The 18,258-nt window shown below is 39.3% G+C and overlaps 2 protein-coding genes across 2 annotated transcripts; both read left to right on the forward strand.

Moving 5' to 3' along the window:
• The first annotated feature begins 1,347 nt into the window (after positions 1-1,347).
• LOC147169408 (arachidonate 12-lipoxygenase, 12R-type-like) lies at positions 1,348-8,010 on the forward strand. Its single transcript, XM_086082595.1, has 14 exons — positions 1,348-1,590; positions 2,716-2,920; positions 3,010-3,091; positions 3,231-3,353; positions 3,473-3,576; positions 3,776-3,942; positions 4,088-4,231; positions 4,895-5,098; positions 5,203-5,289; positions 5,364-5,533; positions 6,148-6,269; positions 6,376-6,476; positions 6,549-6,719; positions 7,613-8,010. The coding sequence occupies exons 1-14, from the start codon at positions 1,450-1,452 to the stop codon at positions 7,790-7,792; spliced, it is 2,001 nt and encodes a 666-aa protein (XP_085938721.1). The 5' UTR covers positions 1,348-1,449; the 3' UTR covers positions 7,793-8,010.
• Positions 8,011-10,007: 1,997 nt separating this feature from the next.
• Positions 10,008-16,952, forward strand: LOC147169409 (arachidonate 12-lipoxygenase, 12R-type-like). Its single transcript, XM_086083625.1, has 14 exons — positions 10,008-10,218; positions 11,808-12,012; positions 12,196-12,277; positions 12,364-12,486; positions 12,621-12,724; positions 13,044-13,210; positions 13,316-13,459; positions 13,924-14,127; positions 14,233-14,319; positions 14,395-14,564; positions 14,825-14,946; positions 15,312-15,412; positions 15,482-15,652; positions 16,281-16,952. Exons 1-14 carry the CDS (start codon positions 10,078-10,080, stop codon positions 16,458-16,460), a joined length of 2,001 nt encoding a protein of 666 aa, XP_085939751.1. The 5' UTR covers positions 10,008-10,077; the 3' UTR covers positions 16,461-16,952.
• The last annotated feature ends 1,306 nt before the right edge of the window (positions 16,953-18,258 follow it).

Genomic DNA, 18,258 nt, shown 5'->3' on the forward strand with positions numbered 1-18,258 from the left:
AAATATCACAAGAATTTACAAATCTGACTATTTAACAATTAGTTCTTGCTTGACACTACTTGGACTTCATTCTTTCGTCAAAGTAGAATTGTGCCATAATGTGTGTGTGAATGATAGAGCATCACAGTTGGGTTGCTCTAATGTGGTTTCCCCATCGTCCATTTTAAAGTGTCGCCATCCAGGAAGACACAGCGCAAGGCAAGAAAGGACGCAACAATGCTTCTGCTTCTCGTTTGTAAAATATATCACAGTCAACAAGAGTTGATTTCTTTGAATTAAAACTCGACTGAACAAAACAAATGCCTGTAATGGAGTTTAATTGTTCAGTAAGTGAGGTCCATCTGTGTCCAATGGAAGTTTTCCAAGAGCAACTTGATAAACAGGTTTTTGTCATTGCTTTGTTGCCTTTTCAGACCGAACCAATGTTTTCATTTTATGATGTTGGCACTGCATATTTCATGTTATATTTTGACTCAAAGAATTTGCAAGGGCCGGTCATAAACTGATCTCTGTCTCGGATTCATGTAAATGAATTTTCTTGTCATTTACATTTTTTAACGTACAGTTACTGGTTTTGCACGTTATAACTCAAAATGTAATGGAGTACTTTACATATATATATCTCAATCAGGCTGATAACTGAAATACCTCACAATATTAAATTCATTCGGGGGGGTTTTGTACCCACTCAAAGCTTTTCTTACATATTTGCTTTTAACACTTTTTTTTTTACCTCCTGTCATGAAAGCAAGAAGAAACTACCAGCACTTACAGTTGAAAAGTTGTTGTTGTTGCATAACCTAAAAGTTTTTGGGCAGGGAAGCCGTACAACAATGGTGGCAACAAACCTTATACAGGAGAACCTTGAACATGTTTGAATCCTGGCTGAATGGTTCAACAACCTGATGCTTATAAAACTCTTTTACCTTCCCCTCTGATCTCATCTGAGCTGTTGATCTAATTGGGAATGACCACATTTATATTCCGGGTATTTTTTGATTGCATCGATTAAAGAAAATATTGGACTCAGTCCTACATTAACATTGTATCATCAAAAAAAGCAGGCCATCTTCAATAGATTGAGCCACAATTTGTAGACAAATCACATGTAGTGTAGATTTTGGAGGGGGATATACTTAAACAGTTGCGCAAAAAGGAATAACACCATTAACCTGTCACACCAGATTAATCAGATTCTTGAATGCCTCACTGTACAGTATGTTCATTTATATGAGACTTCAATGTGGAAGTGCTTAGGGCTTGAGAAATAAACTGTCGCCACCTTGCACTGGTCATTGCTTCTACACGTCTAACATTCCTAATGAAAACCTGTCACAGGTACCTCCCACTCCCCCATTCACAGTATATGAGAAGCTGTTGTGACTCGTCTTTAGTTCAAAGAAGAAGCCCATTGCCCGTATTAGGATTTCTCATCATCCTGTAATAACAATGGTGGACTATGAAGTGACCGTCTACACAGGCGACCGAGTTCAAGCCACCACCTTGAACAGCGTGCACATCAAGCTGGTGGGCACTGATGGCGAGAGTGACCGCACATGGCTCAAGTCTATGGTCATCTTCAGAGGATCAGTAAGTATATCACTATTTCGTGTGCTAGTTGGAGTTGTACTGAAAGTGCCAAAAGAAGATTGATTGCAAACCAAGGTCTCCACAAGAGCCATATTAAAACATGAAATGCATGATTTCAAATACAAAATTAATTTATTGTCAGTTGGAATTATTTAGAAGTTACGTTGCAATCAGTGTGTCAGCTAGAATTAAAACTTCCTTTTGGGACGTACTCACTTAAAAATGAATGAATGAATGAAATAATAATAAAATAATAAAAATAAAATGCTGTAATTACTTAAAATACAATACCCAATAGACAATATTGATTCTGAAAGAAAAAATCAAGGTTCTTGAAAAAAAAAAATCTGTTGGGAGTTTACTTTTTAGCAAACAATTTTTCCAAGACATAATTTATACAAAACAATGTAACATAAACATAATGTGTGCAATTTAGCTATAGCATTGGTCACCAAAATGAAAGTAAAAAAAACAGATCGCATTATTTATTTCTTGAAACATTCATATTGTTTTTGAAATCTTTGTTCTTTTTTCACAGTAGCTAACTTAGTATTTCAACTTTCAATTGGCAAATCAGCAGCAGTTGTTGCTGCGACTTGTCAAATATTCAAATATTTATATATAGATCCTGCTTTTTAGCAGGAGGTTGCTATATATATATCTTTTCACGAGATGGCTTGAGAAGTCGAAATACTGAACACATCTTATCAATTACCATATAAGGTCACGGTTTGGTGTCCAAATTTCAAACTATTTTTGAGGTTACGTAGATGTACAGATGTGGTCCACGACTGGCCATGCGATATGGACATGGTCTGGCGGTACATTGGAGGCCGGATAGAGTGAGTTATCTTAGAATTGATCTCCACTGGCTCTTTGGTCAGAACTCTCTTCCCTCTTGTCCCAGCTCTTGCAATGACACAGCTGGATCTTTGTACCACAACAGTTACTTTGGCAGAACGGCAATCTAGGTTCACCATGCTTGTGCAAGGGCTTGGGTTTGTGTACCCAGACAGTTCTGCACTGACTGAAAGGAAAAACACAAAATGACACAATTGTCCCGAAAATTATTTGTAATTGTGCATAAATTATTTCAAGAGACAACCCTTCCCGTCAATTTTCCAGGTGTCAACTTATACTGTTTCCTGCCCAAATTCCCTTGGACAGCTGGTTCTGATAGAACTAGACAAACGAACATTCATCCTTTTACCCAATGACGCTTGGTTCCCTGACAAGGTAGAAATCAAATCACCCGAGGATGACATCTATACCTTTCCAGTGTACTGCTGGATCAGTGACAGGGAGACTCATCGCTACAGAGAGGGCAAAGGTGGGTTGTTATATGTGTGCTTGTCTGCTATTGAATACTTGATAGCTACAAATGATACTCATGCAATGTTTGTGATTTTGCTCTAAAAGCTCTGAGGATCTTTGATGAAAGCAACCCTCTTGGTCAGTACGCGAGGCAGCAGGAGCTGAGCCAGCGAAGTGCTGACTATGAGTGAGTGTCTTCACTGTGTATATGTACTGCATTTTCTTATTTATGTACAGTATTATTTATTTTCAATACTGTATTTGTTTTTTTTTTTAAATATGGAAAACATTCTGTGTGAGATAACAATCTTTAAACCTCCCAATAGCTGGGATTTTTATGCCCCAGGTGTGCCCTACACAATTAAGGCAGATGGTCCTTCGACCCTGCCAGATGAGGTCCAGTTCTCCTTCACCAAAACTACAGAGTTTGCATTCACAGCGGCTACAGGGTAAGAGCCCTCCAAATCTTACAGTATAATGGGACCAGTGCTTTCAATGCTGATACTACTTTCTTTCACTTAACATAGCTACTGTTTGTTGCAAAAAAGTTGCCTGCTTTGTATCCCAGGTTGGCGGAGCTTCAGCTGAAAGGGCTGGTTGACAACCAGGAAAATTGGAAAAATCTTGACAATATCAATGATGTGTTCCTTAACAAAGACACACCCTTATCAGGTACTGAGGCCAAATGGCGTTTCCATCCTCACCAAGTGCTTAAGTGTTATTTGTCAAGTGTTTATAGGAGTCAGGATAAAAAAAAAGAACATAAAAAATGCATTAACACCAGCAAAGTAGTAACAGGAGTATTTCAATTATTAGTTTCTGTATTATTATTTTTGACCAATGTGCTGTAAAGGTTTATGTGTTTTGTCAGATTATGTCCAGGAACACTGGAAGGAGGACTGGTTATTTGCATACCAGTTTCTAAATGGAGTCAATCCCACCTTGATTCAACGCTGCAAAACTCTGCCCGAGAACTTCCCTGTGACTGATGACATGGTCTTCATTCCCGGTGGCTCAAACCTTTCCAATGAGTTGAAGGTTCGGTTCACATTCTCGTTTTCCGAAAAATAAATATAGCCTATAGAACCATTTTTTCAACAGCACATAAACTCTGCATTGCACTATACAGTACAGTATGTAGTATCTACAATATAAAAATTCAGATTTGTTCGTCCCCAAACAGCAAGGCAACATTTACCTATGTGACTACAAGAACCTGGACGGAATGCCAGCAAACACCATACAAGGGATGCAGCAGTACTTGACGGCGCCCCTTGTCTTGCTTCACAAAAGACCCGACGACAAGCTGATGCCAATTGCCATTCAGGTGACATTAGCTTAATCCAATGTACAAGTAAAATATTTTTAACTGTCAATGTCCCATAAACCTGCAAGCAAAGAGAGGGCGTTAGCTGTCCACTGAGCACTACCTGTTGAACAGATCTAACAGGTCCAAGCATTTCATGTCCGTGTTCTGGGAATGTTTGTCAGAGTTTCTCAACCGTTGATTATTCACCTCAAAGGTCTATTAGAAGGTGGGGTATATAGAGTTTGAATAGACTGCATTTAATTCTGTGTTTCCATTGCCAAAGCTGCTGATCGGCGATGTTGCGGCAAGATGGTTGAAGCATGCCCAAAGTGGGTCTCACAATTTTTCAACAATGTGTGTAGGTCAGGGACAGTACTTTTAGATTAGTAGACTGAAGCCGTGGTCCCCAAAGTCAAGACGGTTTCTGGCTTGGCTGCCTGAAGATCTCTTCTCTGCTTTTTGCAAATGACGGCTTATGATGGCTTTATCAAAATGTGACCTTCAATGTCTGCTGCGCCGGTTCACAGCTGGGTTTCAAATCAACACTTCAATCTGATGCCATGGTTTTCTGTTGGAAAAGTCTCAGTGCAGATCAGTGTAGCATCTGCAGTAACAAAATCCAACATACCATCCTTCAAAGGTCCATCCTTAATTTGAATATATTTGCTCCCCCTACCACAGCTGAAGCAGACTCCGGATGAGGACAACCCCATCTTTCTCCCAACTGACTGTCCATATGACTGGCTGACGGCTAAGATTTTTGTGAGAAGTGCCGATTTCTCAGAACACCAAATCAACGCCCACTTGCTGCACACTCACCTGTTGGCTGAAGTTTTTGCGGTTTCACTGCTGCGCAACTTGCCCATGGTGCATCCCTTGTACAAGGTAACAGGAACATCTCCAATCTGGTTTCAACCAAGTGATTTTATTCATCAAAACATATGTTGTCTCAAGATTTTGTTTCATGATCCTTCCTTCTATCCCTTTAGCTCCTCATACCCCACACTCGATACACTCTGCAGATAAATGAATTAGCTCGGGACCAGCTCATAGGACCCACTGGAGTCTTCACTAACGTAACGGTCAACCTTAGTTTTTAATTTGACATTTAAGATACTCTGCTTACTTCATACGTTGTACTATTCCTCAGTTTACAGCTTCTGGTGGAGAGGCTTTGACGAAAATCTTGGCCAGATCGCTGTCATTGATCACCTACAGGTCCCTTTGCATCCCCGACGATATCGCTGATCGCGACATGCAGGACGTGCCTAACTTCTACTACAGAGATGATGGACTCCAACTGTGGAGCACCATGTTCAAGTATGACTTTTTGCATGAGAAATTATTGTTAACACCAATCTCTACAAATCTTTATAGTCAGGTGACACTTAGGTCAAACTGAATTTTCTCAAGGATCTGGTTGAATTTGCATTTATCGTAATTTAGTTTCTCCTCTGAAGTAACTATGACACTAACAGGACTGTCCAACCCAATAATCATAATGTTACTACTCATTTTATGAACGAGGAAGTAGTCTTGTAACTGTTACAGGTCAAAGACCACACCGCTCACTTATTAAAAGACTAACGCAGCACCAAATGAAACTTACATGAGCATGCACTAGGCGACAGAGGCAAAAGAAAAACTCTGAATTATTTTCTAAAAAAAATAAATAAATAAAAAGAAGGAAAAAAAAAAAGAAAAAAAAAAGGAAAAACTCTGAATTCTCTTGAGAAGAAACTTTGACCAAAGACTGGGGCAGCCATCTGCCTCTGCCGTTTGGGTTAGAGAGTAGAAAAGGAGGAAGGCACAGAGAGACAGAGAGAGAGCGACAGAGAGAGAGAGTGTATGGTTCTCTTAAATTATAGTCTGTAAGTATCAGTGAACATATTTAGCAGAATCGATGTGTCATGATACAAGTTGCCCCTCAAAAGATTTGTGCAGGGAGTGATACAGCACTACTACAAAAGTGATGACGAGGTCCTACGAGACTCAGAACTGCAAACTTGGATTCGGGACATTTTTGAACACGGATTCCTTTCCCAACCACAAACAGGTGATATTTACAGAGAATGATGCTACATGAGTGCACATTTTATTCATCAGCAGCTCAAGGTTCTCAGAGTGATGCAGTTCTCTCATGTTCTTTTTTTTGTTGCCAGGAATCCCTCAGAGTTTCAACACTGTGCCTGAACTGACCAAGTTTGCCACCATGGTGATGTTCACCAGCTCGTGCCAACATGCAGCCGTAAACAGCGGACAGGTGAACCCCTGTGATAAACAATAGAAACATCCTTCGTATTACTTCTGGTCTTATTGCAAACCATCATTACAGTATGACTATGGTGGCTGGATGCCCAACACCCCCGCCACCCTGCAGCGCGCTCTACCGACTAAAAAGGGGACAACAAGTGAGGCAACAATGCTAGAGACGTTGCCCCCGATCAACGTGACCGCTCAGGGAATGGCCACAGTCTGGCTGCTCAGCAGGCAGTCCTCAGACTTTGTAAGTACACTAAAGTTGACATGACAAAAAATTAGTGGGAAAAAGCAGACCCTTGTTGTTACGTTAATCCAGGTCTGGGTCATGGGGTTACCAGACTAAGGAGCAAAGCTCAGATCCCCCTTTCCTTTAGTTCCAAGTTAGCTAGTTCAGTGTGTCGTAGCTCTGCCCTGGTGTATGGCTGCCCTGGTGTGCGGCTGCAGAAAGTCAGAGTCCTAAGAGTTTTAAGGGTGATCCCAGCCTCCCTATGAAGAAAATGTATTGTATTGTGTTATATTTGTGATATTTGTGATTGTCTTGTCACTTCAGCCACAAACAAAAGCTAGTGACCGTAAATGAGGGTAGGAACATCAATCTACCAGAAAATGATGTCTCCACACGACAGTCTGCAAGTGCATTAAACTGATCGTCTGTCCGACATTCCCTCACTTGAGAGCAAGACCCACAGAAAGGAAAGATCTCCTGCAAGGAGAACATGGAAGGCCAAAACCAAGATTTGAAAAACTAAAAAACTGTAATACAGACAGGTTTGGCCTGGACATTCTATTGCATTAGATTCTTTATTCTACAAAGATAATGATCAGAACCGGTGGAGGATTCCACCAAGCAGAATTTTGACTTACCCGAAATGCAAACAAAGCTCCTACTCCAGTTGTAAAGGGATTGAACGGTCCATGATAGCAGGCCCCAAAACCCTGAAGAAACCCCTCATAACACTGCAAGGGACACAGTCACATGCCTGCCTAAGGTCAAGCCGAAGGAGCACATAGGGACTGGTTGCGAAAATACTCCATTATCTGTCTGACAGCATAGAGCTGGTCAAGTGACTAAAATCAAAAGATAATTTGTTGATGAGAGAACTATTATATATTCATGTATATTATTTGTGTCAACAGGTCCCCCTCGGCCACTACCCCGACGCCTATTACACTGAAGAGACTCCCCGCCAGTTGCAAATGGATTTTAAAGCTGAGCTTGACATGTTGTCGATTGCGATCAACAACAGAAACAAAAATCTGGAAGTCCCTTACACTTATCTGGACCCAAAGAAGGTTGAGAACAGTGTGGCCATCTAAACATTGGAAAATCACAATCAAGGAGGAGGATGTCATGATTCGCAAATGTTTGTGTTTTGAATGTTCATGAATAGTAATATTCAACATATTTTTAAATAAAGTAACACAGGGAACCTCTAAGGTTAATCACAATTTGTCCCGTAAGGCTGGTTGCAGGCCAAGCTAGCAAAAACGTGAAAAGCATGTGAAGTCTTGTTGTATGTATTTGTGTGTTGCAAATAAAAGCTTGAATATCACAAGAATTTAGAAATCTTACTATTTAACAATTAGTTTTTGCTTGACACTATTTGAAGTTCATTCTTCAGTCAAAGTAAGTGTAAGTTTTTGTTGAGTATCTATCTATCTATCTATCTATCTATCTATCTATATATATATATATATATATATATATATATATATATATATATATATATATATATATATATATATATATATATATATATATATATATATATATATTCAAACTAGGGTTAGGGTTCCAAATTAGGGTTTTAAACTAGGGCTAGGTTTTCAAATTAGGATTTCAAACTAGGGCTAGGGTTTCAAATAAGGGGTTTAAACTAGTGCTAGGGTTTCTGTTAACTTTGTATACATTTTTACTGTTTTACTTTATATTTTAACCATTTTGTATTTAGTTATAGCTGTGTAGATGTAGGTATAATTATGTTAACTCAGTATGGCTCAATGAATATAAATATATTCTTATCTGTGTTACTTTCATGAGAAAGAGCAACGGGTTTGTCTATTCATTCGTTATCTAATGGGAGGGCCGGTCTCTGCTGTGTCGGAAGGGAGTCAGGCTTATTGTTATTGTATTTTTTCTAATCTGATTTATACCCATGGGAACAGATTCTCTTGTATTCATTCAGTTGTAACCAGGTGTATTGTGGGCTGATGGGTGGAGACTTCTAGTCTCCCACTTTTCTGAATAAAGGATGATGCTACGGGGAGTCGAGCACACAATTCTGAACAAACCGCTTGAGAGTTCAATTGTTGTCAATCAAAAGCTTTTGATACCTTTGCAAAGGGACTTCTTCACCAGGATCTCACCATTCAGTTAATTGAACACGCAAAGAGTACAATACTTAATATTGTCTACTCTAACATTTCATATTAGGGTTACAAACTAGGGTAGGGTTTCAAATAAGAGTTTTGAAGTAGTGCTCGGGTTCAAAATGAGGGTTTTAAACTAGGGCTAGGGTTTAAAATAACTGTTTTATACTAATGCTAGGGTTTCATATTAAGGTTACAAACTAGGGTAGGGTTTCAAATAAGAGTTTTTAAGTAGTGCTCTGGTTCAAAATTAGGGTTTTAAACTAGGGCTAGGGTTTAAAATTAGGGTTTCATACTAGGGCTAGGGTTTCATATTAATGATGTTGATGTTGCGTAACCTAATAGTCTTTTGGCGGAAAGCCACACGACAATGATGGCGACACACCTTGTCTCTGTGAACCTCTCACAGATTTGAATCCTGGCTGGAAGGATCAACAAGCTGATGCCCATCAAACTCATGACTTTACCTTTACCCCTCTTATCTGACTCGAGCTGTTTTGAGAAAGACCGCACAAATATTCAGGGTATTTTTTGATAGCGTTGATAAAAAATAATAATATTGGACCCAGTCCTATAATGCTGTGCGTGTTGCTACTGGTTTAGTACAACCACTGAAAATTAAAGTCAGCATACAGTACACATCAAAAGTTGCACAAATATCCAAAGTTTGAACCCGTGTCGAGCCACTAAAATTTTAGCAACACTCCAGGTCAGCGTGTTTTGATACAATTAACCCTTTTTAGCTTAGCATGATGAGACGTTACATTCTTAGTTTTTGTTTGAAATTGTTTCCTAAATTGAAGAATCAAATCTGAACAGAAACCGTTCTGTATTAACCTTTGATATGACGTTATCAAACCGATGCGCAAAAAGTTGGAAAGCACTTCCCTTTACAAATAAAACGCAAACCTAAGATAAAAGTCAATTTAACGAAACATTCCAAAACAAGATAAAAGCAATCAACTTGACAGGCAGGTACGATTATTCTACATCTTACAATATGTGCATGTTAATCTGACTTCACTTGTGACAGGGCGAAATCTGCAGTTGCAACCTTGAATCAGCCATTGCTCATACATGTCTTACATTCCTAACACAAACCTGCTGCAGGTACCTCCCACAAATTAGCATATACAATACAGGTACATAAAAAGCTGTTGTGGCAGACTCCATCTGGTTGGCAAAAGAACAGTGTTACCTCTATTAGGATATTTTATCATTCCGGAATAACAATGGTGGATTATGAGGTGACCATTTACACTGGCGATCGAGTTCATGCCACCACCGTGAACCCTGTGCACATTAAGCTGGTGGGCACAGAAGGCGAGAGTGACCGCACGTGGCTGAGGTCTTTGGTCATCTTCAGAGGAGCGGTACGTGTGGGAAAAATAAATCATTACGTTGAAGCAACTTTTTTCTGGTCCTGGGAGTTAAACAGCAAATGCCATTGAATGATCCTTTTGTGTATTCATTACAATAAAAGTACTAATTCAATATGATAGGAGTGAAGTAAAAAAAAAAAAAAAATAGACCGTATAGCATACTTAAATAAATGTATTTTTTTTCCCATATCATTTTAATTAATGCATTATGCTCTTTTCATGCATGAATTGTATTTAATAAAGAGTGCATGCTTAGTTTTGGTTGAGGTACTGTGCTATGCTTGTATGTTATTGTGGTTCATTTTGGGAGGTGAAATTGTCCCTCCCATGTTTTGTTCATACTTCAATCAGGTTAGGTAAAGTAATGCACCTCTGGGTATGATGCAATAACCTTCTGAAACCTTTTTCAAATTTGGATTCTTTCTTTAAGCACTATGTTACTTGTTTTTGTTTTACCAGCCTGTCTTTAATAGAGCCATGTGATGCATTTTTCATAAATTAGAACAGTTCTAAGGTGTCTTACAAAATGTCTGCTGTCATTGCTTGCAAACTGTTGCATCCGCCGCCGGTCACGGCTCATGTTACACCTTCATTGGAACTGGCAAGAGCACTTTTGACTGATTTAATAAGGACATCAGTGCAAATTGGGCAACCCCGAGCTGCTTTGGCCGCATTAAGGGACATATATCATGATGTTTGCACAGACTTAGGGTTTCTGTACCCTGATAGAGGCCAGATCTAGACACATCTACCAAAGCACCACACACACAACAAGATCTAGGTCTCGTGTTGACCGGTCATACTGAAAACTGCATCTGATTGCCACTGCAGTTACACAAAGTTGATGTATCCTCTTCCACTGAATCTGGACCTGTTTATTATTTATAGGAGATGTAGTATTTGGTGGTAGTGTTAATTTGATCAACCATTTGTTAAATTTGGTCTCAGTTTTAGTCTAATTTCGATTGCGCCTTTTAGTTTACTCAACCTCATCTCATTTATTTTTAGTCAAGTAGAAATATAAACCATATTTGTCTAATTTTAGTCAGGATAATAATTTTGGCCATTTACATTTTTTTTTATGTGTGGCATATAATTTTATTTTATTTGATTGCGATGAATTGTTTTATTACATTTTTGTTTTTAGTTTGCAATCATGTGTAGCTGCCCAGGTGATTTGTGTTGAAGTGATGTGACTCCTCTAGCCATTTTAAGCAGCATTAGAAGTTAGAAGTAGAAGAAGTAAAAAAAAAAAAAAAGTTAATATTTTGTCTAGAATTAATTTGATGACTTCATTATTTTTCATGTACATTTAATACCTTTAAAAAACACATTTTGCCACTTGCTGTTGACTGAAAATGACATCACAGGTGATCAGGAAACTGGCAACAACCAATCTCGTTTTACCTGTTTTCTGAGTTTGGTCATGTGACGCAGCAAACTGAGCCATGATTGATCGAGCGTAATGTCATCTTCAGTTTATGCTCCTTTGAAATGACAGAACAGTGGCACTAGAACACAACGGTACACCTAAAATGTTCAACATGATTCAAGATACAATATTTCCTGTCATTTTATAGGTAACTAAATGTACTGTTTCCTGCCCAAAATCCCTTGGACGGCTACTTCTGATAGAACTAGACAAACGACAATTCTTCATTTTGCCCGGCGACGCTTGGTTCCCTGACAAGGTGGAAATCAAATCACCTGAGAACGACATCTACACCTTTCCTGTCTACTGCTGGATCAGTGACAGCGAGACGCACCGCTACAGAGAGGGCAAAGGTGGGTTGATCTGTGTGCTTGTCTGCCATTTTGTATTAAAAAAAACTGCAAATACGGGAAGATGACATGTTCTAATGGTTGAAATGTTGATTTGCTGTGTTTGCTCCCAAATAAAAATACAAACAAAAAAATAATAATAAAAAAAGCAAATAATCTTCATGTAAATTGTTTGTTTTTTACCAGCTCTAAGGATCTTTGATGAAAGTAATCCTCTTGGTCAATACGCAAGGGAGGAGGAGCTGAGTCAGCGAAGTGTAGACTATGCGTGAGTATTCACTGTGAATATTTCCAATATTGTTACATTTAAGACATACGGTATAAGGCAACATTAACCTTTACACCACCCACCAGTTGGGATTTGTATCAGCCAGGTATAACCTTCTCCATTAAGGCAGATGGTCCTATGACCCTTCCAGATGAGGTCCAGTTCTCCTTCACCAAGGCTACAGAGTTTGCATTTACAGGGGCTACAGGGTATATATAATTATTTTATTTGTATTTTTTTTTCATTAAAATGTATCCTCAGGGTTGTTTGTCTTTTGAGGTTCCACTGTCTTTTACTCGACATTGATATTTGTTATGAAAAGCTGCCTGGCTTTTTTTTCCAGGGTGGCTGAGCTTCAGCTAAAAGGGCTGACTGAGAACCAGGAAAACTGGCAAAATCTTGACGATATCAATGACGTGTTCCATAACAAAGACACGCCCTTATCAGGTACTGAGGCTCCATGGTTCTTCCGTCCTGAAAAAAAAGCACAATATTGTTCGGCTGAAGCCACAAACAGACGTTCCGTGCTGGTTCCAATCACAAAATTGTCTCCTTGTCAACATGTCGGCCGAGTGCTCAAAAATAGCTTAGTTTTGTGATATCGTTAGCAGTAAAAAATATTTTTACATTTACACCCTTTCCATTGTAAAATAAAAAAATAAAAAATAAAAAAAATCGACATCTAAGAGTAGCGTAAGGACAATTCTTGAGCATTCTTGTGTTTTGACAAAATTATTATTATTTTTTTAAATAAATTTTTTGTCAGATTATGTGCAGGAACACTGGAAAGAGGACTGGCTCTTTGCCTACCAGTATCTAAATGGAGTCAATCCCACCTTGATCCGACGTTGCAAAACTCTGCCCAACAACTTCCCTGTGACTGATAGCATGGTTTCCATTCCCGATGGCTCAAACCTTTCCACTGAGTTGCAGGTATCACGTTTGATGGAAGATGTGAATAAATGTGTCAATGGCACAACTAAACAGTTCAGCATTACACTACAATTTAAACATCCAGATACGTTTTCCCTGAAACAGCAAGGCAACATATACTTGTGTGACTACAAGAACCTGGACGGGATCCAGGCAAACATCATCCAAGGGATTCAACAGTACCTGATGGCGCCCCTCGTCCTGCTTCACAAAAGACCCGATGACAAGCTGATGCCTATTGCCATTCAGGTGATGGATTTACGCTAATGCACAGTACATTAGGGTGTCACCATTTTTAACGTACAGTGAATGTCGCATCAGCCTGAGATTGTAAGTGACAGAAATTCCACAGTACCAGACATACTCTGGCTCACCATGTTTGACAGCTTCAACTCTTTGGGGTTGGATTTTACATTACATTGGCTGTAGTCCTTTTTCAAGAATTACAGCTACGGTGCAGAGGGTGGCTTTATCAAAATGTCTCCTGAGGCAGCTCATAGGCGGGAAAATAATCAGCACCTCGACAGCTGTAGTGGAGCACCTTCCAAAAGCAGCAACAAAGTCTAGTGAAGTTTTTTGGTCTATCCCAAGGAACGATGGAGCGTGAGAACTGCGGACGGATCACTGCAGCATTTGCAGTAAAAAAAAAAACAACTAAAAAAACATGTCAGTCAAATGTTCAATCGTATTGATGCCTCCCGCTCCTCCCACAGCTGAAGCAGACTCCAGCTGACGACAACCCAATCTTTCTCCCAACTGACTCGTCATATGACTGGCTGACAGCTAAGATTTTTGTGAGAAGTGCAGATTTCACCGAGCACCAGCTCAATGCGCACTTGCTGCGCACACACCTGCTGGCGGAGGCTTTCACAGTGTCACTGTTGCGCAACCTGCCCATGGTGCATCCCTTGTACAAGGTAATAGGAAGTTTCCCACTTTGGTTTCAACCAAGTGCTATTTTTGATCGAGACATCTATTGTCTCAAGATTTCGTTTCATAGTCTTTTTCTTCTGTCCCTTTAGCTCCTCATACCCCACACACGATACACTCTGCAGATCAATGAATTAGCTCGGGAGCAGCTCATAGGACCCAAAGGAGTCTTCACCCTGGTAAAAATCAATCTTTGCTTTCAGCATGGCATATATGTTTCTCTGTTTTACACTATGTATTTTACTATTCCTCAGTTTTCTGCTTCTGGGGCAGATCTTCTGCTAAAGATATTGACAAGATCACAGTCCTCAATCACCTACAGGTCCCTTTGCATCCCAGACGATATCGCTGATCGAGACATGCTGGATGTGCCTAACTTCTACTACAGGGATGATGGGCTCCAAATTTGGAGCATCATGTTCAAGTACGATAAGTTCAAGTAGAATACGTTCTGTTTTGTTTTTTGCACAAGAAAAAATAATACAATACCATTCTCTACATAGGTTAACTTGTAGAGGGGTGGCGGATGGGCCCAGGAAGAACTGATCAAAATTTGAGGATCTAAATGTGCTGATATAGTTTAGGAATTATTTTTGCACCATTTCACCCAAAATTACATCATCTTGAACTAAAATACATATTCAGAGGAGTGGTTGTGTAATGATACAAGATGTCTCTCAAAAGATTTGTGCAGGGAGTTATACAGTACTACTACAAAAGTGACAGCGAGGTCCAGCGAGACTCAGAACTGCAGACTTGGATTGGAGACATTTTTGAACATGGATTCCTTTCCCAGCCACAATCAGGTGATCTTAGATGGGCCGTGCAACATATGTATTTTTATTCTTCAGCACCTTTTCGCAAGGACATCGTGTTTAAGTTCCCCAATGGACAATTCCAAACATCCGGGCATTTTTTATATTTCCGTAATGCAACACGATGAAAACAAACGGTTGTATTATTCTTACCTGTGACTAGCATACAAATCCCTGAGACTTCTATGACATTTCATCACAGTTTGAAATCAAAATAATGCTCCAAAGTCCAGTGCTTCCTTTCACCGAGTAAAATTGCCATTTTGACTTGTATTAACTTTTATCATAGTGCCACACATGTTACTTACCAGCACAAACATCTCATAATGATGCCTTTTTCCTCACATTCTTCTCAGGTATCCCTCAGAGTTTCACCACTGTGCCAGAGCTGATCAAATTCGCAACCATGGTGATGTTTACTAGCTCGTGCCAGCATGCAGCTGTAAACAGCGGCCAGGTAAATTCCCTGCATTCCTCCTGGTCTAAGCAGGTATAAAAAGCCGCATATTGTAAACCCTTACTGCAGTACGATTATGGTGGCTGGATGCCCAACACCCCCGCGACCCTGCAGCGTCCTCCCCCAACCAAAAAGGGGACAACCAGTGAGGCCACAATGTTGCAGACGTTGCCTGTCATCAACGTGACTGTTCAGGGAATGGCTACAGTCTGGCTGCTCAGCAGGCAGTCCTCTGACTTTGTAAGTAGACCAAAGTTGATATGACAAAATAAATACCCATCCATCCATTTTCCATGGCACTCCTCATTCTACTTCTCAGTGAGCTGGAGCCTCTTCCAGCTGACTATGCGAGAGACAAGGTACACCCTTGACTGGTTGCCAGTTACTCGCAGGACAGGATATTGGAAAACAGTGTTTCACATTCACATCCAAACCTAAGCACAATTTAGTCATCAACGCATGTTTTCAAATTGTGGGAGAAAAGCTGGAGTGTCCGGAAAAAAAATCCATACAGACCCTGAGGGAACGGAGCTTTGATTTGAACCTCAGAGATACAAGGTGGACGTGCTAATGGCTACGTTATTTCAGGTCCCCGTGTTTTTCAGGACTTATTTTAAGATTCATACTGCTTTTAAATGGCTTCTTCTACTCCAAGGAATGGAAGGAATGACTCATGAAACCGGTCCCAACACCCACAACATGGTCGCATAGTCCACACAGTACATGATAACTGATTGGCAAAACTCACACGCAACCTCAAGTATCTGCCTTAAAGTACATAGTTGGTCAGCTCAAGTGTCTCAAATCAAAACATAATTATTTGGTAATTGAACCTTTATATAATGACGTGTATTCTTTGTGTCACCAGGTCCCCCTCGGACACTACCCAGAGGACCATTTCACCGAGGAGATCCCCCGCAAGCTGCAAAAGGACTTCAAAGTCGAGCTCGACAAGTTGTCGATCACGATCAACAACAGAAACAAGAGTCTGGAGATCCCTTACACTTACCTGGATCCGAACAACGTAGAGAACAGTGTGGCCATCTAAACATTGGAAAGTCACAATCAAAAGGGAATTGAATGTTTATAATGCAGTTCCATAGGGTAGAGAGGGTTACCAGTCATTCGGGCTTGTTTGTGCTGGGCAAGTCTGGATTTAAGTCTGCAATATAGGACTAAGGGCATTCGAGTCTGTATGCCACATAGCTGGTGTTGCAATTGATTAATGAATGTAGATTATATTATGCATTCATAAAAAAAAAGCAAGTGTTTTTTATGACAGGTGTGCGCAGTTGCCACATCTAAAGTTGCCCATTCTTGTACAAAAACAATGCTTGACCAGTTTGTTACCTAGTGGGAACCTTATGGGGCTGATTGTGGGGTCTCTGGGAGTCTCAGAGTCTGGGTCTCACTAAGTAATTTTGTTTAATTATACATTTAATTTGATTAGCCTCAGAGGTCTAAGGTGTTAGAAAATATTTTTGATTTGTGCTTTCTTAATTTTTTTAATTTTAGAATTAATAAATCATTTCTATTTTGACTCTTGGCCCTCTAGTATTCTATACTGTAGAAAAATGGTTTCTTTGTATCCTGTACTTTTAAATCTTTGTCCATATCTTGAGCATGTGTGTCATCACAAATCCTTCCAAGTCCTTGAAAACAGTTTATTTATTTAATAACCATAAGGGGTGGTAACTGTCTGCTAGGGGTGGGAATCTTTGACTGTCTCACGATTCGATTTTGATTTGTGAGTCTGCGATTCAATTCAGAATCGATTGTCCATTCAGAAATTTTTTTGATGCAAAATGATTTGATTGACAATGATTTCTGCTTCAATTTATAGATGTGCAAAGAATTGTCATGATCTACTCCAGTCCGAGTCGCTAATGCTAATTAGCACGCTACTCACGGCACTTTTATCACACAAACGGCAATTCATACAAAACGCTATATATATATATATATATATATATATATATATATATATATATATATATATATATATATATATATATATATATATATATATATATATATAAAGTGAATCAGTTGCCTCCATCTAACCCATCCTCTGCTCTCACACCAACTACCTTCATGTCCTTTTTAACTACATCCCTACATCCATAAACCTCCTCTTTGGTCTTCTTTTAGACTGCCTGGTATTTATTATTTGTCAATAATAAGGGGACTTTCCATCTGATATTTATAAAGCAAAATTGTGTGCATTCTGATTAATTTAAAAGGGTAGACGGCCCTCAAAAATATTGAAACTAGAATCTGCATTTGTTTATATGATATTTAAACAATATTTGAAGAAAGCAAATTATTTTATTTAACAATTTCCGAAACCTCTGAACACGAAACACTAACAGCAAAGAATTTACTATGTAAAAAAATTTACTATGTAAAAAAAAAAAAAAACTCTATAGAACATATAGAATACTAAAATAAAATAAAAATAAAAATCACATTTTAATGAATGCATTATGTTCTTTTCATGCATGATTTGTATTTAATAAACAGTGCATGCTTAGTTTTGGTTGAGGCATTGCTCTGCTTGTATGTTATTGTCGTTCATTTTGGGAGGTGAAATTATGCCTCCCTTCATTTGGGTGAGGTAAGGTAACACACCTCTGGGAATGATGCAACACCCTTCTGAACATTTTCCAAATTCTGGTTGTCCTGCTGCTTTGGCAGCATTAGGGGCATAGATAATTCTTAGGGTTTCTGTACCCTGATAGAGGCCAGATCTAAACTGTTCTACCAGAACACCACACACAACAAGATCTAGGCCTTTTTTTTTTATGAGAGCTTATTATTATTCATTTGGCAGCCTTCCCGAGTCA

This window comes from Leptonotus elevatus, chromosome 8 (genome assembly GCF_054856555.1).
Source record: "Leptonotus elevatus isolate MCC_2025b chromosome 8, RoL_Lele_1.0, whole genome shotgun sequence".
NCBI lineage: Eukaryota > Metazoa > Chordata > Actinopteri > Syngnathiformes > Syngnathidae > Leptonotus > Leptonotus elevatus.

What these genes read in the sequence shown, in the direction of transcription:
- LOC147169408 (XM_086082595.1), top strand. Translation starts at nt 1,450, where the DNA reads ATGGTGGACTATGAAGTGACCGTCTACACAGGCGACCGAGTTCAAGCC. An exon ending in TGGTCATCTTCAGAGGATCA is followed by an intron (nt 1,591 to 2,715) that starts GTAAGTATATCA and finishes TCAATTTTCCAG; the next exon opens with GTGTCAACTTATACTGTTTC. An exon ending in TGGTGCATCCCTTGTACAAG is followed by an intron (nt 5,099 to 5,202) that starts GTAACAGGAACA and finishes CTATCCCTTTAG; the next exon opens with CTCCTCATACCCCACACTCG.
- LOC147169409 (XM_086083625.1), top strand. Translation starts at nt 10,078, where the DNA reads ATGGTGGATTATGAGGTGACCATTTACACTGGCGATCGAGTTCATGCC. An exon ending in GCATTTACAGGGGCTACAGG is followed by an intron (nt 12,487 to 12,620) that starts GTATATATAATT and finishes TTTTTTTTCCAG; the next exon opens with GGTGGCTGAGCTTCAGCTAA. An exon ending in ACCTTTCCACTGAGTTGCAG is followed by an intron (nt 13,211 to 13,315) that starts GTATCACGTTTG and finishes TCCCTGAAACAG; the next exon opens with CAAGGCAACATATACTTGTG.